The 24429-nt window shown below is 45.7% G+C and overlaps 1 protein-coding gene across 2 annotated transcripts in view; it reads left to right on the forward strand.

Annotated features, from left to right (window-relative positions):
• Positions 1–4374: 4374 nt before the first annotated feature.
• LOC118376836 (low-density lipoprotein receptor-related protein 8-like) overlaps positions 4375–24429 on the forward strand; it is a 212158-nt gene continuing 192103 nt past the window's right edge. For both annotated transcript variants that reach the window (XM_052463390.1, XM_052463391.1), the window contains exons 1-2: positions 4375–4903; positions 5521–5643. In XM_052463390.1, the coding sequence (XP_052319350.1) occupies positions 4840–4903; positions 5521–5643 (187 nt within the window). In that variant the 5' untranslated portion in view covers positions 4375–4839. The remainder of the gene's footprint in view (positions 4904–5520; positions 5644–24429) is intronic.

Genomic DNA, 24429 nt, shown 5'->3' on the forward strand with positions numbered 1-24429 from the left:
GAGGATCAGTTTGTGACTGGATCAGGTAGTAGGGGGGAGGATCAGTTTGTGACTGGATCGGGTAGTAGGGGGGGGGATCAGTTTGTGACTGGATCAGGTAGTAGGGGGGAGGATCAGTTTGTGACTGGATCAGGTAGTAGGGGGGAGGATCAGTTTGTGACTGGATCAGGTAGTGACTGGATCGGGTAGTAGGGGGAAGGATCAGTTTGTGACTGGATCGGGTAGTAGGGGGAGGATCAGTTTGTGACTGGATCAGGTAGTAGGGGAAGGATCAGTTTCTGACTGGATCAGGTAGTAGGGGAAGGATCAGTTTGTGACTGGATCAGGTAGTAGGGGGAGGATCAGTTTGTGACTGGATCAGGTAGTAGGGGGAGGATTAGTTTGTGACTGGATCAGGTAGTAGGGGGAGGATCAGTTTGTGACTGGATCAGGTAGTAGGGGAGGATCAGTTTGTGACTGGATCGGTAGTGGGGGAGGATCAGTTTGTGACTGGATCGGGTAGTGGGGGGAGGATCAGTTTGTGACTGGATTGGGTAGTGGGGGAGGATCAGTTTGTGACTGGATCGGGTAGTGGGGGGGAGGATCAGTTTGTGACTGGATCGGGTAGTGGGGGGGAGGATCAGTTTGTGACTGGATTGGGTAGTGGGGGGGAGGATCAGTTTGTGACTGGATCGGGTAGTGGGGGGGAGGATCAGTTTGTGACTGGATCAGGTAGTAGGGGGGAGGATCAGTTTGTGACTGGATCGGGTAGTGGGGGGAGGATCAGTTTGTGACTGGATTGGGTAGTGGGGGAGGATCAGTTTGTGACTGGATCGGGTAGTGGGGGAGGATCAGTTTGTGACTGGATCAGGTAGTAGGGGGAGGATCAGTTTGTGACTGGATCAGGTAGTAGGGGGGAGGATCAGTTTGTGACTGGATCGGGTAGTGGGGGGATCCGTTTATGACTGGATCGGGTAGTGGGGGAGGATCAGTTTGTGACTGGATCAGGTAGTAGGGGGAGGATCAGTTTGTGACTGGATTGGGTAGTGGGGGGGAGGATCAGTTTGTGACTGGATTGGGTAGTGGGGGGGAGGATCAGTTTGTGACTGGATCAGGTAGTAGGGGGAGGATCAGTTTGTGACTGGATCGGGTAGTGGGGGGAGGATCAGTTTGTGACTGGATCAGGTAGTAGGGGGAGGATCAGTTTGTGACTGGATTGGGTAGTGGGGGGAGGATCAGTTTGTGACTGGATCGGGTAGTGGGGGGGAGGATCAGTTTGTGACTGGATTGGGTAGTGGGGGGGAGGATCAGTTTGTGACTGGATCGGGTAGTGGGGGGGAGGATCAGTTTGTGACTGGATCGGGTAGTGGGGGGGAGGATCAGTTTGTGACTGGATCGGGTAGTGGGGGAGGATCAGTTTGTGACTGGATCGGGTAGTGGGGGAGGATCAGTTTGTGACTAGATCGGGTAGATCTGCCGCTGACAGGGCCTCTCGTCTGAGGCAGCCACTTGTTGTAAATCCTGGGAAATTGCAAGCAAAATGAGAACAGAGAGACGGTTACAGCAAGTGTAACATCATCTTTGTCTGAGAGTGATTATATAATTTCACTTATCCTTACATTGAAGATCATGTAACTTTCAAGAGGTGTCTAGTTCAGTTCTTCAGTATTTCTCATCTGGCAAGGGAACAGATGCCTCTTGCCCCCTATCCCTGTGGAGAATGAGACAGCCATAATCAGTGACATTCAGGCCCCCAATTTCTGCAGTTGCTCACTGGGACAAGAGGAGGTTTCCACAGTGGGCTGAAAGTCAGATATTGTATTTTTGTTTGCACAGCACTCAAGACATTGACTCTTAGCCAGTAATGCCTGAAATGTATTTGATCACGTCTGAGCACAACAATGGCCTCCAAAATGTATTTGATCACGTCTGAGCACAACAATGGCCTCCAAAATGTATTTTTCACTCATCAATGCATCCATGATAACAGGCATAACAACATGTTTCACTCTTTGGTTCAACGCTCTGATTGGCCAAGGATATTATTGTCGTGTGTGTGTGTGTGTGTGTTGGAAGGAGGGGGTGGTGGTGGTGGGATTAAGTTCCACTTCAGCTTAAATCTCCATTAAATGACAGATTTTTTTTGCTGTCAGCAGTGGTCGTGGCCTAGATTTGATTTACGGCACCGTTTGTTTTGGCGAGGAGATCGTCGACACTGTAAATACCCATTGTTGTGCTTTCTCCCTCCCTCCTCACCACAGTGCAGAAACCTCACTGTGTTAAGCACAACCAGTTAAACAGTTGTATGGCGGGTAATGAGGTGGAAGTAGTATTGTTGTGCCCCCCTCACCACAGTGCAGAAACCTCACTGTGTTAAGCACAACCAGTTAAACAGTTGTATGGTGGGTAATGAGGAGGAAGTAGTATTGTTGTGCCCCCCCTCACCACAGTGCAGAAACCTCACTGTGTTAAGCACAACCAGTTAAACAGTTGTATGGTGGGTAATGTAGTAGTAATGTTATGCTGCCACCACAGGGAGCCAGAGACTCTTGCTCACCTTACCATTTGCATATTAGACGAGAGGTGTTTTTGTCTTCATAATTGTTTGGTGTCTATTAAGATTAGGGTTGTTAAAAATATATGGCAGTGTCAAGGGGGGAGCTCCTACTCTAACTTTTGGCGCTGGTGCAAGATAGAGAAAAGCCACAGAGGGACTCTCTTGACCCTTTTTTAAAAGATGCACACGTTGAGCATCTGCTGGCACACAAGTCCAGTGTTTTAAACACCTGCAGGTGCAGAATCGTTTGACCGGCTTAACCCCATTTATATTTGCCTAGTTCCCCACTCCACCTTACTGTTGTGTCTGTCTGTCTGTCTGTCTGTCTGTCTGTCTGTCTGTCTGTCTGTCTGTCTGTCTGCCTGTCTGCCTGTCTGCCTGTCTGCCTGTCTGCCTGTGTCTGTCTGATTGTAGAGCCAGCTGGGTAGAAGTGTTCTGGCCAGGTTCCCCTCTCTCCACTGGGATTCTCTGCCTCTAACCCTATTACAGAGGCTGAGTCACTGGCTTACTGGTGCTCTTCCATGCCATCCCTAGGAGGGGTGCGTCACTTGAGTGGGTTGAGTCTCTGACGTGATCTTCCGGCCCAGGTTAGCGCACCCCTCTGGTTCGTGCCGTGGGGAAGGTCTTTGTGGGCTATACTCGGCCTTGTCTCAGGATGGTAAGTTGGGGGTTGAAGATATCCCTCTAGTGGTGTGGGGGCTATGCTTTGGCAAAGTGGGTGGGGTTATATCCTGCCTGGTTGGCCCTGTCCGGGGGTATGGTCGGACGGGGCCACAGTGTCTCCCAACCCCTCCTGTCTCAGCCTCCAGTATTTATGCTGAAATAGTTTATGTGTCGGGGGCTAGGATCAGTCTGTTAAATCTGGAGTATTTCTCCTGTCTTATCTGGTGTCCAGTGTGAATTTAAAGTATGCTCCCTCTAATTCTCTCTCTCTTTTTCTCTCTCTCTCTCTCTCTTCTGTCGGGGGACCTGAGCCCTAGGACCATGCCTCAGGACTACCTGGCCTGATGACTCCTTGCTGTCCCTAGTCCACCTGGCCGTGCTGCTGCTACAGTTTCAACTGTTCTGCCTGTGGCTATGGAACCATGACCTGTTCACCTGACGTGGTACCTTGTCCCGGACCTGCTGTTTTTGACTCTCTCTCTCTCTACCGCACCAGCTGTCTATATCTCTGAATGATTGGCTATGAAAAGCCAACTGACATTTACTCCTGAGGTGCTGACCTGTTGCACCTTCTACAACCACTGTGATGATTATTACTTGACCCTGCTGGTCATCTATGAAGGTTTGAACTTCTTTGCCATGTACTGTTATAATCTCCACCCGGCACAGCCAGAAGAGGACTGGCCACCACTGAGAACCTGGTTCCTCTCTAGGTTTCTTCCTAGGTTCCTGCCTTTCTAGGGAGTTTTTCCTAGCCACCGTGCTTCTACATCTGCGTTGCTTACTGTTTGGGGTTTTAGGCTGGGTTTCTGTACAGCCCTGTAAAAAGGGATTTACAAATACATTGATTGATCGTGTATCTCTCTCTTGCTCTGTCTGTCTCTGTGTGTGTGTGTGCGTGTTTGTGTGTGTGTGTGTGTCTGTCTGTCTGTGTGTGCGCGTGTGTGTGTGTCTGTGTCTGTGTGTCGCTCTCTCTTCAATATTTATGTGATACATAAAATTATTTTGCAGAAAAATTTCAATTAGATATTAAATTAATAAAACATGGTTTATTGTGCATTATTGTGGTAGGACAAACCTTCGTTTTGGTCCTTGTTTCCAAGGGACCCTAATTAGTGGGGAACATTATAAAACGAATACAATTAAATCTGTTCAGGTAAGAGCTTTGTCCTGAAGGTCCACTGTAGAGTTGTTATTTTAAACCTTTGTTATATATTGTTTTCATCTATAGACTCGGATACTGTAATAAGTTATTATATGCGTTGTTGGTCTATGCATCCTCATGCATTCCTGCCTATCCATCACGAGTGAAGAACAAAAGTTAATTCTTAGTTTTGGGAATTCCCGACAGTGTTTTGGCCTTTCTGTAGAACATTGTAAAAATTATAGACTACAGTAGACTACACACATTCACGTCATCGGCAGTAAAGAATGGGGCGCGTTAATTAAAAAGACTGCTTTATTTTCTTGGCACAATCCCCGCCCATACACGCCGTCGTCACCGATTCAAATTGCCAGTGAGGCTGAGGCAAGGCAAGGGGGGTTCGGCCGGTAAAGTAGGCTAACACCGTCGCATCGCTAGAAGAACGGATTTTCGGACAGGCTTTGTTTGTGTATGAGCTCCATCACCTCCTCCAGAAATGTGGACGGATATAAGGAAACTACTGATCTTTCATTTGTTTGTCCTAAAACACTGCTCAAAAGGTTGGTCCTATTTTCCTTGATCACTAAAATGATGGTAATCGGTTAAAATTATACTCGTAATACGCTAAACAGAGAGAGGGGTCCAGATGCGGTCTCCTCCGGATGGTAGCGCTAGAGCAATGTGGGACAACCCCTCATTGTTTCTGAAAGCTCAATGAAAATGGTACACAATACAACAATTGGGGGCGTTTAAACTGTATTTTCGATGTAAAATAAATGAGAACATTTATGGACAATTTGTTCGTCTACTTGGCATGTGTTCCTCCTTGGATGTGAGGCAGCATCCATATAATTGCAACATGGGATGTGGGGCAGTAGGCTGGCAACATTAATCTTTGTCTCATTGTAACGATGTGGTTTATTCAATTGTAGCCTATAATGATCAATTAGGTCTACAGAATCGGTCCTTTACAATTGTGTCTCCAGTTGCCTTTAACAAAACAGCCTCTAAGTGACGCTCGTAAACAGAATCCTCAGTCAATACTTACTGACTGAATGAATATGCTGAATATCAAGTAGGCATTCATTTGCGAATGACAGTTTGAGTGCGTGCCTTTTGAGGATGCATATTAATGTGTGCCCACCCCAACACACACACACACACACACACATTGCAGGAGCAGTGGCAGAAGAGTGTGAGGAAGGCCAGTTTCAGTGCAATAACAGAAGGTGTATACCGACCATCTGGAGGTGCGATGACGATGACGACTGCTCAGACAACAGCGACGAGGAAAACTGTGGTAAGTGGAAAAACAAAAATGTCTTTTAAGTTATCTTTTAAAGTTTGTCTCCCGTTTTCAATTGCTTTTAGCCTACAAACACACCTGACACTGGATAAACAGACCGTGACTGGTGTAACTGTTTGGGGTTTTAGGCTGGGTTTCTGTACAGCACTTTGAGATATCAGCTGATGTATGAAGGGCTATATAAATACATTTGATTTGATTTAACAGTGACACTTTGGCATATTTGGTAGATTATGGTGGTTTGCTGTCTTTGCATCACAGAAACATTTGGTAGATTATCGTGGTTTGCTGTCTTTGCATCACAGAAACATTTGGTAGATTATGGTGGTTTGTTGTCTTTGCATCACAGAAACATTTGGTAGATTATGGTGGTTTGTTGTCTTTGCATCACAGAAACATTTGGTAGATTGTGGTGGTTTGTTGTCTTTGCATCACAGAAACATTTGGTAGATTATGGTGGTTTGTTGTCTTTGCATCACAGAAACATTTGGTAGATTATGGTGGTTTGCTGTCTTTGCATCACAGAAACGTTTGTCAGATAATGTTAAAAGAGAGTAACTTTTATTTGCCTGGCAGAATCTCTTGGTAGTTATTTTGAACCGGGTGGCTACTGCCTTGCAAGTAAAGCGTTCCCACTAGTGATTGAAAGACCAAGAGGATAGGAACCAGGGGGATAGACACCAGGGGGATAGACACCAGGAGGATAGGCACCAGGAGGATAGGAACCAGGGGGATAGACACCAGGAGGATAGGCACCAGGAGGATAGGCACCAGGAGGATAGGCACCAGGAGGATAGGCACCAGGAGGATAGGCACGAGGAGGATAGGCACGAGGAGGATAGGCACGAGGAGGATAGGCACCAGGGGGATAGGCACCAGGAGGATAGGCACGAGGAGGATAGGCACGAGGAGGATAGGCACGAGGAGGATAGGCACGAGGAGGATAGGCACGAGGAGGATAGACACGAGGAGGATAGACACGAGGAGGATAGACACGAGGAGGATAGACACGAGGAGGATAGACACGAGGAGGATAGACACGAGGAGGATAGACACGAGGAGGATAGACACGAGGAGGATAGACACGAGGAGGATAGACACGAGGAGGATAGACACCAGGAGGATAGACACCAGGAGGATAGGCACCAGGAGGATAGACACCAGGAGGATAGGCACCAGGAGGATAGACACCAGGAGGATAGGCACCAAGAGGATAGAGTTAGGGGAATTGACAGTTGTAACCTCACACCTGAGTTGGGAAGCTCTAGGGCAGGGATGGGCAACTTTTAACAGGGGTCGGGGCCATCCCTGCTCTAGGGCCCGATGGTGTAGCAGGTGATGTAACTCCTGTTGTCGAGAGTTCCAGGCTATTTTGGGGTCTCAGGCCGCTGGTGGAATTCGTGGTGGAGGCGTGAAAGATGATTGGACAGCACATCTTTCCCATTTCTTCCCACCCACACAGTGTAATCGGCTGACAGCTAGTATACAGTATAGAAGCCTATAGATAGAGTTTTGATAGGTAGCTAGAATGCTGCTAGACTCATGTCCAGCCCGCGTCCTATGTTTTCAGTGGAGAGGCCCAGCCCGTGTCCTATGTTTTCAGTGGAGAGGCCCAGCCCGTGTCCTATGTTTTCAGTGGAGAGGCCCAGCCCATGTCCTATGTTTTCAGTGGAGAGGCCCAGCCCGTGTCCTATGTTTTCAGTGGAGAGGCCCAGCCCATGTCCTATGTTTTCAGTGGCGAGGCCCAGTCTGTGTCCTATGTTTTCAGTGGAGAGGCCCAGCCCGTGTCCTATGTTTTCAGTGGAGAGGCCCAGCCCGTGTCCTATGTTTTCAGTGGAGAGGCCCAGCCCGTGTCCTATGTTTTCAGTGGAGAGGCCCAGCCCGTGTCCTATGTTTTCAGTGGAGAGGCCCAGCCCGTGTCCTATGTTTTCAGTGGAGAGGCCCAGCCCGTGTCCTATGTTTTCAGTGGAGAGGCCCAGCCCGTGTCCTATGTTTTCAGTGGCGAGGCCCAGTCTGTGTACTATGTTTTCAGGAGCAACACAGACACACAGACACACACATACCTCCACACACACCCACATACACACTCACCCCCACACACATACACACCCCCACACACACCTCCACACCCACACACACCCCACACACACACTTTCTCTCTCTCTCTTTCAAATCAAATCAAAGTTAATTTGTCATGTGCACCGAATACAACAGGTGTAGTAGACCTTACAGTGAATTGCTTACTTACAGGCTCTAACTAACAGTGCAAAAAAGGTATTAGGTGAATAATAGGTAAGTAAGGACATAAAACAACAGTAAAAAGACAGTGAAAACTAACAGTAGCGAGGCTATAAAAGTAGCGAGGCTACATATAGACACCGGTTAGTCAGGCTGATCGAGGTAGTATGTACATGTAGATATGGCCAAAGTGATTATGCATATATGATGAACAGAGAGTAGCAGTAGCGTAAAGGGGGGTTGGTGGGTGACGGGACACAATGCAGATAGATCTTTCTCTCTCACACCCACAACGACTTCGTACAGCATTTAGATGTATTATGGCGATAAAGCCTGAGCCCCTTGGTATCCTAGCCCCTTGAAATCCTAGTCTCCTTGGCATCCTAGCCCCTTGGCATCCTAGCCCCTTGGTATCCTAGCACCTTGGTATCCTAGCCCCTTGACATCCTAGCCCCTTGGCATCCTAGTCTCCTTGACATCCTAGCCCCTTGGCATCCTAGTATCCTTGGCATCCAAGTCTCCTTGGCATCCTAGCCCCTTGACATCCTAGTCTCCTTGGCATCCTAATCCCCTGGCATCCTAGTCTCCTTGGCATCCTAGCCCCATGGCATCCTAGCCCCATGGCATCCTAGCCCCTTGGCATCCTAGCCCCTTGACATCCTAGCCCCCTTGACATCCTAGCCTCCTTGGTATCCTAGCCTCCTTGGCATCCTAGCACCCTTGGCATCCTAGCCCCTTGGCAGCCTAGCCCCCTTGGCATCCTAGCCTCCTTGACATCCTAGCCCCCTTAACATCCTAGCCCCCTTGTCTCTGACAGTGACACCAGCAGGATGAGTCGTCAGGCCTCACTGTGAAAGCACGTCACTTGGAGCATCGATCTCAGACTCCCTAAAAGATTAATGTGTCACTGTTCCACACCCCAGGATACTGTCTGGGACATTTGTTATGTTGTAGATGTAAGGTATTGGTCTGCTGGACCTGTTTGCTCGTTATTAATGTCCAACAGGGTTAGTGGGTCCAATTACATTTCAATCCAGGAAGTAAACCATATTTTTCTCACAGAGAAGAAATGTGGAGAATTAGATTTTTTGTTTACTTTCTGGATTGACTGAATAAAAAGGTAATTGACTCCAAGCAGCCCTGCTGTCCAACCGAATGTTAAGTTTTCAGTAAGTGGGTTGCATGTTGGAAATGTCATCTGTAGAAATGCTTTTGGAATGGCCAAAAATATCAGCAAGCTAAACAGTTATGCTGCTAAAAAAAAATGATTTTAGCAGGAGCCAACTTCTATTTGATGATTGCACTATTTCAACCTGCCATTAGGTTCTGAACAAACGGACGACTACAAAAAGCTCAAACCAAGTTTATTCAACCCACTGGGTGCCTCAGCTGCAAGAACACTCTGCACATGATCAAACAACTATTTATTTGTCAGCATGAGAGTAGGGTTGCAACACTATGGGTGCCTTGCCTTTCTGAACCAGATTGTCGCCAGCCAGCATCCTCCTCTCCTCACACAGTTGACCTGCTGTCAATGGGCCAAGACCCTTATTCTGAACCAGATTGTCTCCAGCCAGCATCCTCCTCTCCTCACACAGTTGACCTGCTGTCAATGGGCCAAGACCCTTATTCTGAACCAGATTGTCTCCAGCCAGCATCCTCCTCTCCTCACACAGTTGACCTGCTGTCAATGGGCCAAGACCCTTATTCTGAACCTGATTGTCTCCAGCCAGCATCCTCCTCTCCTCACACAGTTGACCTGCTGTCAATGGGCCAAGACCCTTATTCTGAACCAGATTGTCTCCAGCCAGCATCCTCCTCTCCTCACACAGTTGACCTGCTGTCAATGGGCCAAGACCCTTATTCTGAACCAGATTGTCTCTAGCCAGCATCCTCCTCTCCTCACACAGTTGACCTGCTGTCAATGGGCCAAGACCCTTATTCTGAACCAGATTGTCTCCAGCCAGCATCCTCCTCTCCTCACACAGTTGACCTGCTGTCAATGAGCCAAGACCCTTATTCTGAACCAGATTGTCTCCAGCCAGCATCCTCCTCTCCTCACACAGTTGACCTGCTGTCAATGGGCCAAGACCCTTTTTCTGAACCAGATTGTCTCCAGCCAGCATCCTCCTCTCCTCACACAGTTGACCTGCTGTCAATGGGCCAAGACCCTTATTCTGAACCAGATTGTCGCCAGCCAGCATCCTCCTCTCCTCACACAGTTGACCTGCTGTCAATGGGCCAAGACCCTTATTCTGAACCAGATTGTCTCCAGCCAGCATCCTCCTCTCCTCACACAGTTGACCTGCTGTCAATGGGCCAAGACCCTTATTCTGAACCAGATTGTCTCCAGCCAGCATCCTCCTCTCCTCACACAGTTGACCTGCTGTCAATGGGCCAAGACCCTTTTTCTGAACCAGATTGTCTCCAGCCAGCATCCTCCTCTCCTCACACAGTTGACCTGCTGTCAATGGGCCAAGACCCTTATTCTGAACCAGATTGTCGCCAGCCAGCATCCTCCTCTCCTCACACAGTTGACCTGCTGTCAATGGGCCAAGACCCTTATTCTGAACCAGATTGTCTCCAGCCAGCATCCTCCTCTCCTCACACAGTTGACCTGCTGTCAATGGGCCAAGACCCTTATTCTGAACCAGATTGTCTCCAGCCAGCATCCTCCTCTCCTCACACAGTTGACCTGCTGTCAATGGGCCAAGACCCTTGCCGTATTGGATAATTTCCCCCATTTTCATATAGGCTAGATTTGAATATATCAGTTGGATAGTTATTGTACTAGTAGTACTGTATGTTAAAGAGGAATGAGAAAATGTCCACAGGCTATTGTATAATTAACTTAGTTTCCAATCGTGTGACGGAGAAGGCAAGAACAGATGTCAAAGGACTATACTGGTTAGATAGTGCACAGTTTATTTTTCTATATTAAAGTTTAGAATGTAGAAAGTGTTTTTGAGGCTGAACATAAGCAGAGTTTACTGTGTCATGTGATGAAGGACAAGACACAGGGAGATGTACTGTGTGACGGTGGAGTGTGATGCAGAAGGACAAGACACAGGGAGATGTATTGTGTGACGGTGGAGTGTGATGGAGAAGGACAAGACACAGGGAGATGTACTGTGTGACGGTGGAGTGTGATGGAGAAGGACAAGACACAGGGAGATGTATTGTGTGACGGTGGAGTGTGATGGAGAAGGACAAGACACAGGGAGATGTACTGTGTGACGGTGGAGTGTGATGGAGAAGGACAAGACACAGGGAGATGTACTGTGTGACGGTGGAGTGTGATGGAGAAGGACAAGTGGAACGAGCTGCAACAAACACTCAGACTGGACAGTTTAATCTCAATCTCTTCATTCAAAGACTCAATCATGGCCACTCTTACTGACAGTTGTAGCTGCTTTGTGTGATGTATTGTTGTCTCTACCTTTTTGCCCTTTGTACTGTTTTCTGTGCCCAATAATGTTTGTATTATGTTTTGTGCTGCTACCATGTTGTGTTGTTGTCATGTTATGTTGCTAATTTGCTATCATGCTGTGTTGGCATGTGTTTCTGCCATGTTATGTTGTTATCTTAGGTCTCTCTTTATGTAGTGTAGTGTTGTGCGTTTTCTCCTATATTTATATATATATATTTTTTATTTTAATCCCAGCACCCGTCCCTGCAGGAGGCCTTTGCCTTTTGGTAGGCCGTCATTGTAAAGAAGAATTAGTTCTTAACTGACTTGCCTTGTTAAATAAAAAACCAACACAACCAGTTGATAGGGGTGCTGATGCGGGGTGCTGATGCGGGGTGCTGATGCGGGGTGCTGATGCGGGGTGCTGATGCGGGGTGCTGATGCGGGGTGCTGATGCGGGATGCGGGTGCTGATGCGGGGTGCTGATGCGGGGTGCTGATGCTGGGTGCTGATGCGGGGTGCTGATGCGGGGTGCTGATGCGGGGTGCTGATGCTGGATGCTGATGCTGGGTGCTGATGCTGGGTGCTGATGCGGGGTGCTGATGCGGGGTGCTGATGCGGGGTACTGATGCGGGGTGCTGATGCTGGGTACAGATGCGGGGTGCTGATGCTGGGTAGTGATGCTGGGTAGTGATGATCCTGGGTGCTGATGCGGGGTGCTGATGCTGGTACTGATGCTGGTACTGATGCTGGTACTGATGCGGGGTACTGATGCTAGTCTGTGGCTGTTCTACAGTAGGTCTCCATCCCCCTCCCCTCTGCCCTCCCTAAGCACCCACCTGTCTCTCCAGCCCATCCCTCCAACCATCCCAGCCCTGTAGTTCCCATTGACCGACCCCCTCACACACCTTCACACACGGACGAAGACGCTAGCACACAGACACGCATGCATAATCTAACACATTCAGGCATACGTACGTACACACACACACACACACACACACACACACACACACACACACACACACAGTGGCATATTAGTGGCATATTTTACACTCAGCTTATTTTTATGCTTATGAATTATGTATTGTATTAAATATGAAAACAATAATCAATTGAGTTCCTATGCAACACAGAATACCATTACACCATTGTGACACTCTCCTTGTTGTTACGTAGCTTAGTTATTCCATTTTAGAATGCAGAGACACTCTTCTTCTCTTGTCTACAAGTTGACCACACTGTGGATCCTACACAGGAATCCTCCCTAGTGTTCCAGAGTCAGATTGGTACCAACCCTGACATGGTGCTTTGGCATAATCCTCTAATATCCTCTAATAGCAATATCTCACAAATGATACCCTCTGTATCCCAAATGATACCCTGTTCCCTTTATATAGTGTACGACGTTTGCCCAAGGCCCACTATAAAGGGAATAGGGTGCCATTAGGTATGAGGAGTGTATCTCTCCCATTTCATCTTTTGGAGAGTTCTCTTTAAAATCTCACTGGCCGTTACTCCTTTTATTTGGTTGTCATTCAGATATCTTATTTTATAGATCTAGGCCTATTCTTGCAGCTTCAGTGTAGTGGGTTCGATTCCCGGGACCACCCCTACGTAAAAATGAATGCATGCATGACTATCTCTAAGTGGCTTTGGTTACAAGCATTGCTAAATTAAATCCATTATTAATACTCCTTCAACAACAGTCTACTCCTTTAAAATAAAGATGTGTTTTGATAGCTATACCAGGAGAGAACGTCTGTCCATGTCAGGTTCAAAGAGTTCTGTTGTTTGTCTCTGAACAGAGATTATACATTTTAGTTCTTTAGCAGACGGTCTTATCCAGAGTGACTTACAACTCAGCACATTCATCTATGCTAGATAAATCAACCACAGCACAATTATTACAGTCAGTGCTAGCATAAATAAGAAAATACAAGTGTGAATGAAGGATGGACAAGAACAACAGTTTGTCTAATGTTCTGTTAGGTTCTAATTTTCAGAGTAAAAACTCAAGGACACTATGAAAGCTTAAACCAAGTCTATTCTTCCCAGAGGGTCAATACATTAGATAAAGACATTTCACACTAGCACTGATATTTAACACTTTCTCCTAGGCCGAGTCTCCTCCTACACATCTGAACAGCCAATACATCTCTGTGTATAGACAGAACCTTAGTGATATCTGTTCTTACTCACTTCATCAGACCTGACCTCTACACCAAAGTGCTCACTCCTCCCCAACTCACGGCTGTCATGGTGACTGGTACCAGACTGTGTCTCTTCTCCTCCCAGAGGATCCATGATGACTAACAATAACATATCCTGACATAATGTAAACGTTATACATTACCCTCTCTCCCTCAGTGACATGAATATCTAATTATTCTCAGAACCCAACAATACATTCTAGTCTATTTTCTCTATTTCTATATTGTAGCTAAAAATGAATCCAGACATGGGCTTAAAACACTCTTTCTCTCTTTCCACTCCCCCTCCCCACACCCCCCCACAATAGGCCCAGCATCGTTAGGGGGAGGGTTTAGCCGGAGTAGGCCATTATTGTAAAAAAATATATATGTTCTTAACTGACTTGCCTAGTTTAAATATATTTTTATTTTATTTAGTTTATTCCTTCAGAAGAAGTGTTCATCCCAAATTACACTTTATATCCTACATAGGGTGCACTACTAGGGTGCCACTCGGGACCAAATCTCTGATTGGATGTGGTGTCGTCTTCTTCTGTGTCAAAACACTTCCTCCAATCCCCAACACAGTCCGCTTATATATCAGGATGTTATTTTGGGTGGGGGAACCAGTTTGATTGGCGTCACAGAGGTTAGTCATGACTTTGGCGCAGCAGTGTTGCTGTGTCCCAGTGCAGCGCTCGCTCCCCGTTGTGTTCTGGGGACGAAGAGAAAGAATGTATTTATTTATCCACGATAGCACTGCAGCACTGTGTTGCCTTCTGTTCTGTCATGATCAGTGGAGGCTGCTGAGGGGAGGACGGCTCATAATAATGGCTGGAACGGAGCGAATGGAATGGCATCAAACACATGGAAACCATGGAAACCATTTGTTTGATGTATTTGATACAATTCCACTTGTTCCCACTCCAGCCATTACCACAAGCCCATCCTCCCCAATTAAGGTGCCACCAACCTGCTGTGGTCATGATCGACTACAACAGACATTGATGTGATTGGTTCCACGTTGGTTCTGAACGTGTAACGCTTCCAAAATGGCATTTCCTCCTCTAGCTATTGGTTCTCCTGTCCTGACACAGACAACAGATGTGAATGTGTTCGGTTCAGTGGTTCAGGTTAACCCACGTTGGGAGTGTTGTCTTCTGAAAGCAAAAATGTAAAGCTTTCAAGAGTCATGATGGGCGACAGGTGTTGATGTGGGTTGGTTCAATGGTTCAGGTAGCGTATCCAATTATCTGGCGCTATAGAAAAACAACAATATACTGCTAATATTCAACTGTGTTATGCTCCCCAGTGATTCCTCTGTGTTATGCTCCCCAATGATTCCTCTGTGTTATGCTCCCCAGTGATTCCTCTGTGTTATGCTCCCCAGTGATTCCTCTGTGTTATGCTCCCCAGTGATTCCTCTGTGTTATGCTCCCCAGTGATTCCTCTGTGTTATGCTCCCCAGTGATTCCTCTGTGTTATGCTCCCCAGTGATTCCTCTGTGTTATGCTCCCCAGTGATTCCTCTGTGTTATGCTCCCCAATGATTCCTCTGTGTTATGCTCCCCAGTGATTCCTCTGTGTTATGCTCCCCAGTGATTCCTCTGTGTTATGCTCCCCAGTGACTTGTTCAGACTCATATCAGACAACATGTTCAATCCCTGTGGTATCTTTGTCAGGTGACAGAGTTGCAGAGTAATATTTGTTCTTTTTCAGGTAACCTTGTGGTTATAGAGTATTCTTCTCTCTTTGGTGTGGTACGATGGGCTGTGAGTGTGGTGTGTGTGTGTGAGTGGTTCACGGTTTCCGTTAGGAATGTTTAAAGGTATCGGAAATTTTAAGAAACTTACCTGTCTTCCATATGCATTGGGTGGATAACCCATAAGGCCACCAACCCACACAGCCAGCGCCATCAATAAACCAGGGATGTTTGCCAAATTAGTATTATTGGTCACATGTACACTACCGTTCAAACGTTTGGGGTCACTTAGAAATGTCCTTGTTTTTTAAAGAACATTTTAAAAAATTGGTCTATGAAACTAACATCAACTTGATCAGAAATACAGTGTAGACATTGTTAATGTTGTAAATGACCCGCGGTCTTCCACTCCTCTTTCTATTCTGGTTAGAGACAGTTTGCGCTGTTCTGTGAAGGGAGTAAGTAGTACACAGCGTTGTACAAGATCTTCCATTTTTTGGCAATTTCTCACATGGAATAGCCTTCATTTCTCAGAACAAGAATAGACTGACGAGTTTCAGAAGAAAGGTCTTTGTTTCTGTCCATTTTGAGCCTGTAATCGAACCCACAAATGCTGATGCTCCAGATACTCAACTAGTGTAAAGAAGGCCCGTTTTATTGCTTCTTTATCAGAACAATAGTTTTCAGCTGTGCTAACATAATTGCAAAAGGGTTTTCTAATGATCATTTAGCCTTTTAAAACTATAAACTTGGATTAGCTAACACAACGTGCCATTGGAACACAAGACTGATGGCTGCTGATAATGGGTCTCTGTACTCCTGTGTAGATATTCCATTAAACAAATCAGCCATTTCCAGCTACAATAGTCATTTACAGCATTAACAATATCTACACTGTATTTCTGGTCAATTTGATGTTATTTTAATGGACAAGTTTCCTGTTCTTTCAAAAACAAGGACATTTCTAAATGACCCCAAACTTTTGAATGTGTGTGTGTATTTTAGGTTGGCCAATAGGGGGCAGTACCATGGTATATGACAATGTTTTATGAGTACATGATCACAATAAGACAATGGTTGACATCGCCCAACCCTCGTTTTGTAGGCTACATTCTCGTGTATGTGTGTGTTTGTGCGTACATACATGAGTGTGTATGTGTTTTCACTCCTGGCCTACACACAGCACTGTGTCTGTCTGTCCTTCCAGTCCGAGAGAGTCAACGGGATCATTAAGGAGTCCACTGTGTCCTCCCACTAAGAGTCAGTCAGTCCCCTAACGGGATCATTAAGGAGTCCACTGTGTCCTCCCACTAAGAGTCAGTCAGTCCCCTAACGGGATCATTAAGGAGTCCACTGTGTCCTCCCACTAAGAGTCAGTCAGTCCCCTAACGGGATCATTAAGGAATCCACTGTGTCCTCCCACTAAGAGTCAGTCAGTCCCCTAACGGGATCATTAAGGAATCCACTGTGTCCTCCCACTAAGAGTCAGTCAGTCCCCTAACGGGATCATTAAGGAGTCCACTGTGTCCTCCCACTAAGAGTCAGTCAGTCCCCTAACGGGATCATTAGTTAAGGAGTCCACAGCTCAAATCCAGTTTTTAACTCAGATCATTTGGTGAGACACTGAAGGCAGATTAGTGAATGCTCAGAGAGAGGAGAGATGGGATTAATAGGGGTGTTGGGGGCAGGCATCACTCACAACAACACACACACACTACTAGCACAGTGTGGCTTTCTCGATGTCCTTTTCACTGTTCATCCACTTTTTAAAAAATCGAATCCAACTTTATTCAAACACAGTTTAGCAGATGTTATAGCAGCCAACTGTTTGTATTACTAGCTAACAATGCAGTAAAAAAAAGTACACAAATACTCATCAAAAATACTAATCAAAAACTTAAAAACAAGCTATTGTTGGTAGGAATGGGAGTTTTTTTGTGTCATTTGCCTTTTTTTATTGTGATGTCTATTAGGCTTTTTTTTATTGTGATGTCTATTAGGCTTTTTTAAAATTGTGATGTCTATTAGGCTTTTTTTTTATTGTGATGTCTATTAGGCTTTTTTTATTGTGATGTCTATTAGGCTTTTTTTTATTGTGATGTCTATTAGGCTTTTTTTTATTGTGATGTCTATTAGGCTTTTTTTTATTGTGATGTCTATTAGGCTTTTTTTTATTGTGATGTCTATTAGGCTTTTTTTTATTGTGATGTCTATTAGGCTTTTTTTTTATTGTGATGTCTATTAGGCTTTTTTTTATTGTGATGTCTATTAGGCTTTTTTTTATTGTGATGTCTATTAGGCTTTTTTTTTATTGTGATGTCTATTAGGCTTTTTTTATTGTGATGTCTATTAGGCTTTTTTTTATTGTGATGTCTATTAGGCTTTTTTTTATTGTGATGTCTATTAGGCTTTTTTTTATTGTGATGTCTATTAGGCTTTTTTTTATTGTGATGTCTATTAGGCTTTTTTTATTGTGATGTCTATTAGGCTTTTTTTTTATTGTGATGTCTATTAGGCTTTTTTTTATTGTGATGTCTATTAGGCTTTTTTTTATTGTGATGTCTATTAGGCTTTTTTTTATTGTGATGTCTATTAGGCTTTTTTTTATTGTGATGTCTATTAGGCTTTTTTTTATTGTGATGTCTATTTGCCTTTTTTTTCGCCTGAAAATTGTCGGTGACGCCGTTGAAGGTTCCGTAGCTGACGGAGGCTGTTTCTCAGTTTGTATCAGACCATCATTTTCTACGAGTTGGTAATGCCCTCCTAATGCCTTGTTTTATTGTGTTCCTATTGCAGGGCGAAACCATTTGTCAAAACATCGACACAAGGTTTACGTGTCACGTCAGCTCGGAGTTGACAGAAGGTTGTGGAAATGATATTATTCCACTATCCAGTCAATGGGCAAACAGTAGCAGATGTACCTTGGTGATTCCTATTCCCATAAGTGTTGCTGGCATTTATCCCCCTCGGAGGCACAGCTAGAAAGTAGACACATTTACCAAATGACAAGTCGAGACAGAGAGACACAGACAGAGAGAGAGACAGAGACAGAGAGATGGAGACAGAGACAGAGACAGAGAGACAGAGAGAGAACAGTTTTACATTTAAGTAATTTAGCATACGTTCTTATCCAGAGCGACTTACAATGGTGGGTCCACTGTGGGAATCAAACCCACAACTCTGGCATTGCAAGTCTAATGCTGTACCAACTGAGCCACACGGGACACGACTATATAAAATATTTGGGAACAGAGTCTGGGGAAAAGGCCCAGTAGACAAGTCAACTCCATTACACTCTGGTCTACAGCTAAGAGATAAGAGATGTTTTCCCAACTGTTGTGTGCCTCTAGACTATAGCGTACAGTGCTGTAGCCTATAATGTTTAAGAAATCAAAATCCGGTTAGTTTTCCCCATAGAGATACTGTAGACAGTCCTTCTTTATTTCTATAGTTTTTCCAATGTTGTATGTGATATCTCAAGGTTTTTCCAACGATAACTGGGTGAAGAAGTCTGCTGGGTGAGCAGCAAGGTTAAGGCTAGAGACTGGGATCGATAATACAGACGGACCTGGGTGAGTCCCTGTAGAGAGCGACTGCCTGTTGGACTCCCGAGTATAAACCACAGGGATACAGGCAGGCTGCTCCTGTCAGCCAGAATGGATGTCAGATTGGGCCTACACACACGGGGGATGTTTGCACACATACCAAATACTCTGCTTGCCATTCCTCACTCAGAGCTCACTGCTAGTGACTCATGTAGATGCTCCACTGCGGAGGAAATGACCGTTTCTTTTGACTCAACTGACATACTTGTTAATCCACAGCAACAACCTCAGGGATGGATGTTCTGACTGGCTGCACTGTTCTGTCTTTGTTTTGCGATTGGTTGAATAATTAAAAATGTTTTTACTGTCTTCTAGAAATATAACTGCTTTTGGAATCAGAAGCACTCCCTTATCGCTATGAAAGCCTCCCTGCGTTGGTGTAAGACTTGGTGCAGCGTAGCCTAGTGGTTAGAGCGTTGGACTAGTAACCGGAAGGTTGTGAGTTCAAACCCCCGAGCCGACAAGGTACAAATCTGTTGTTCTGCCCCCGAACAGGCAGTTAACCCACTGTTCCCAGGCCGTCATTGAAAATAAGAATGTGTTCTTAACTGGTAAAGGTAAAATAAAATAAAAAATCTGACCACACAGCGCGCGTCATATGAGCAAAATACATTTACACATGCTTGTTATTCAGTCATTTCACCCACACTGCTAGCATGCGTCAACGAGCGTCTGCGTGGCCAGGTGCTAAAATAGAGCTTGGTTCTATTTGTGACGCTTGACGCACTGCAAATCCCGCCTCTCCCATCTCCTCATTGTTTTTTTTAGGAGCATATACTGAGATGACCTGAGCTCCACACTCCAAAGTGCCATGGTCTGAAGGACTTTTCCCATTCTAGTAATAACATTTTTCTAAATGGCAACCTATTCCCTACAGAGCCCTATTGGCTTTGGTCAAAAGTAGTGCACTATGTAGGGACTAGTGTGCCATTTGGAACGCTGGCTAAGTGGCACCGACTCCCACAGAGGGCTGGATTAGAATGCTTAAAGGCTGTATGGATCTGTTACTCAGCTCAATCGCTCTGCTGGGATGGAAATCAGTCGGGGCCTGAAATCACACCGTTCGCCCACACGTCTCCTCGCCCTATCACCAACCGCGGCATGGAGGCGTCTCGCCTTGCCTGTCCCCGGACTTAAACGCTAAAGCTAATGCATTCCTCAAAAGGGCGACGGGGGGCCTCGACAGAGGAAAAGCGATAAGGGGCCCCAACGTTGGCTAGCTGTGACTATATTAATTGCATAATGGTATTCTCACGGGCTACACTGTCAAGATGGAGATAATGTCCATGGCTAAGTAGTGATTAACATAGGCCTTTTCTTCAGAGTTAGTTCTGACAAAATGTTTAATAACACCCCTTATTACAGTAGTTTGGGGAGTTAATAGCCTATTTTCTAGTGGCTATTGAAGCAAAAATAGTAGTAGCAGCAGTTTTAGCTGTAGTGGTGGTAGTAGTAGTAGTAGTAGTCGTAGTAGCCTAGCAACTAGCTAGCAGCAGTATAGTAGTGGTGATGGTGGTGGTAGTAGTAGTAGTAGTAGTCGTCGTAGTAGCCTAGCAACAGGCTAGCAGCAGTATAGTAGTGGTGGTGGTATTAGTAGTAATAGTCGTCGTCGTCTTAGTAGCCTAGCAACTAGCTAGCAGCAGTATAGTAGTGGTGGTGGTGGTAGTCGTCGTCGTAGTAGCCTAGCAACTAGCTAGCAGCAGTATAGTAGTGGTGGTGGTGGTAGTAGTAGTAGCCTAGTAACCTAACAACTAGCTAGCAGCAGTATAGTAGTGGTGGAGGTGGTAGTAGTAGTAGTAGTAGTAGTAGTCGTTATACTAGTAACCTAACAACTAGCTAGCAGCAGTATAGTAGTGGTGGTGGTAGTAGTAGTCGTCGTAGTAGTAACCTAACAACTAGCTAGCAGCAGTATAGTAGTGGTGGTAGTAGTAGTAGTCGTCATAGTAGTAGTAACCTAACAAACCTAACAGTAGTAACCTAAACAACAACTAGCTAGCAGCAGTATAGTAGTAGTGGTGGTGGTGGTGGTAGTAGTAGTACTAGTAACCTAACAACTAGCTAGCAGCAGTATAGTAGTGGTGATGGTGGTAGTAGTGGTAGTAACCTAACAACTAGTAGCAGTAGTAGTGGTGGTGGTGGTAGTGTAGTAGTAGTAGGCTAGCCTAGTAAACCTAACAACTAGCTAGCAGCAGTATAGTAGTGGTGATGGTGGTGGTGGTAGTATAGTAGTAGTAGTCGCTAGCAGCAGTATAGTAGTAGTAGTAGTGGTGGTGGTAGTAGTCGTTGTAGTAGTAACCTAACAACAGGCTAGCAGCAGTATAGTAGTGGTGGTGGTGGTAGTGTTAGTAGTCCTAGTAGTAACCAGGCTAGCTAGCAGCAGTATAGTAGTGGTGGTGGTGGTAGTCGTCGTCGTAGTAGCCTAGCAACTAGCTAGCAGCAGTATAGTGGTGGTGGTGGTCGTCGTAGTAGCCTAGCAACAGGCTAGCAGCAGTATAGTAGTAGTGGTGGTGGTGTTAGTACTAGTCGACGTCGTAGTAGCCTAGAAACAGGCTAGCAGCAGTATAGTAGTGGTGGTGGTGGTAGCGTTAGTCGTCGTCGTAGTAGCCTAGCAACAGGCTAGCAGCAGTATAGTAGTGGTGGTAGTAGTAGTAGTCGTCGTAGTAGTAACCTAACAACTAGCTAGCAGCAGTATAGTAGTAGTGGTGGTGGTGGTGGTGGTAGTAGTAGTAGCCGAGCAACTAGCTAGCAGCAGTATAGTAGTGGTGATGGTGGTGGTGGTAGTATTAGTAGTAGTCGTCGTAGTAGTAGCCTAGCAACTAGCTAGCAGCAGTATAGTAGTGGTGATGGTGGTGGTGGTAGTATTAGTAGTCGTCGTCGTCGTAGTAGCCTAGCAACAGGCTAGCAGCAGTATAGTAGTAGTGGTGGTCGTAGTATCCTAGCACCAGGCTAGCAGCAGTATAGTGGTGGTGGTGGTAGTAGTCGTCGTCGTAGTAGCCTAGCAACTAGCTAGCAGCAGTATAGTGGTGGTGGTGGTCGTCGTTGTCGTAGTAGCCTAGCAACAGGCTAGCAGCAGTATAGTAGTGGTGGTGGTGGTGGTTGTCGTAGTAGCCTAGCAACAGGCTAGCAGCAGTATAGTACTGGTGGTGGTGGTGGTAGTAGTCGTCGTCATAGTAGCCTTGCAACAGGCTAGCAGCAGAATAGTAGTGGTGGTGGTGGTGGTCGTCGTAGTAGCCTAGCAACAGGCTAGCAGCAGTATAGTAGTGGTGATGGTGGACGTCGTCGTAGTAACATAGAGTTTTAGTGTAAGTGTCAGTAGTAGTAGCTTTAGTAACCGTGTTCGTGGAAGTAGTCTAATAACATTAGACAGAGGAGTGTCAGATCTTAGGTCTCTCTCCTGATGTGTTGTATCTGACCCCCAATGCCTTTAGGGGGGGTTTTGATCAAAGCTCAGCTGAGACAAACCCAGAGCCACTGTACACTGGCAGGCAGGCACCCAAACGGAAACACACACACACACACACACACACACACACACACACACACACACACACACACACACACACACACACACACAAGGTGTGGGCTCGTTCTCTTGTTCGCTGCCTGCACCTCCAGTACCCTTCCTACAGAATAGGTTCGGACATGTTCGGGCCCCGCCTTCAATCTGATGCTGATCACAACATAAAGATGGAAGAAGAAAAGACAAGGAGGTGGAAGAGGTGGTGGAGGAAACAGAGGAGGAGGAGGAGATGGACAGAGGAGAAAGGAGCCAAGAGGGGAGATGAGAACTACATCTGGGTGGGGGTGGGCAGCAGAGCACAGGACTGCTGCAGTGTCATTGATTTTAGAGGGAATGTTAACTGTGTTTTTGACGTGGATGCAGATGTGGTTGAATGGACAAGATTGGCACGTTCCAAAGGAAGCACAGGTTCAGTTAAGGTTATGCTGTACTGAAGATGTAGGTTGCAGATGGCTGCCATCTGGAACAAATCAAATGTATTTATATAGCTGATATCTCAAAGTGCTGTACAGAAACCCAGCCTAAAAACCCAAACAGCAAGCAATGCAGGTGTAGAAGCACGGTGGCTAGGAAAAACTCCCTAGAAAGGCCAAAACCTAGGAAGAAACCTAGAGAGGAACCAGGCTATGAGGGGTGGCCAGTCCTCTTCTGGCTGTGCCGGGTGGAGATTATAACAGAACATGGCCAAGATGTTCAAATGTTCATAAATGACCAGCATGGTCAAATAACCACCAATTAATCCTGAGACAAGGCCGAGGGTGCAGCAAATCAGCACCCAGGAGTAAATGTCAGCTGGCTTTTCATAGCCGATGACCAAGAATATCCTACCACTCCTGTGACTCTAGAGAGTTGAAAACAGCATGTCTGGGACAGGTAGAGCACCAGTAACAGGTCAGGACTCAGCCCCAGGCAGAACAGTTGAAACTAGAGCAGAGGCACGGCCAGGTGGACTGGGGACAAAACAAAACAGGAGTCCTCATGCCAGGTAGTCCTGAGGCATTGTCCTAGGGCTCAGGTCCTCCGAGAGAGAAAGAGAGAATTAGAGAGAGCATACTTAAATTCACACACCTTAGTACACCCGCTGGATGTAGGCCTAAAATGTGAACTGGAGCCAATTGAAGCTACATGGGGAGGGAAAAAACTATCCAATCAGTGTCCTCTCAGAAACAAATGATGGGTTTAGCATCAAAATCCCATGTGGCAATCTCTGCGCTTTTTTCTGCGTCTGTCTTGTGATTGGTTGAAAGTCATCCAATCTAAGGCTGTCCCTGACTGACTAAATATCTTGGTCGAATACAAGTCGTCTGTTCTTTTGACAATTGATTGGCAAAAATGTTTAAATGTGTATTTTATTATATAGACACACCCTATGTGTTTTAATAAAATCAAATATATATATATATATTCATTGAGCTTGTCTGATGCTTTAAGCACACTGTTAGATTAAATATGACACAAATGACTCGAAGGGAGCCAGAGATCAAGAAACAGAAGGAGAAAAAAAACTTAACCTGTCCCGACCATCCTCCTCCCGCTCCTATTGGCTTTCGCAGATTATGGCGTTACTCTCCTGAAGTTGCCGGTGATAGGCTACACGACGAGTTGGTAACCTTTCTGATGTGGAATGCCAATTTATCTTACCATTTCTACCGATCTGTGTGCCAGTTATGGTTTTCATATGCACATTTTCGTGGAACAGTTTCATTTCATTTATAATAACGTCTTCGTATTTCAAAATCCTTGTCATGTGGTTAATAGAAATTGTATCCAAATCTGAATGAAAATGATACAAACCTAAAAAGTTACTTCTATTGCCATTGCAAAGTATGTACAAATAGCCTATAAAGCCTACAAATAAAACATTGCAGCCCGCAGGGAGAAAATATCCTTATAAAAAATGTATATTCTATAAATCACTTTGGCTACGCATGGCCTGTCTGCAACGAACTTGAAACATTGTAACAACTATTACCTTGGGGCTGGCCAAAGCTTGCACTAGAAAACTTGCAACAAGTTTTAAAATATTCTAAAATATTCTGGCCCCTCAAAGTTTCCGGTACCAGTGAGCTCGGGACAGACACCGCTGTAGGCTATTTGATCAAGGAATACGATTTC

The sequence above is a fragment of the Oncorhynchus keta genome, chromosome 15 (assembly GCF_023373465.1).
Source record: "Oncorhynchus keta strain PuntledgeMale-10-30-2019 chromosome 15, Oket_V2, whole genome shotgun sequence".
NCBI lineage: Eukaryota > Metazoa > Chordata > Actinopteri > Salmoniformes > Salmonidae > Oncorhynchus > Oncorhynchus keta.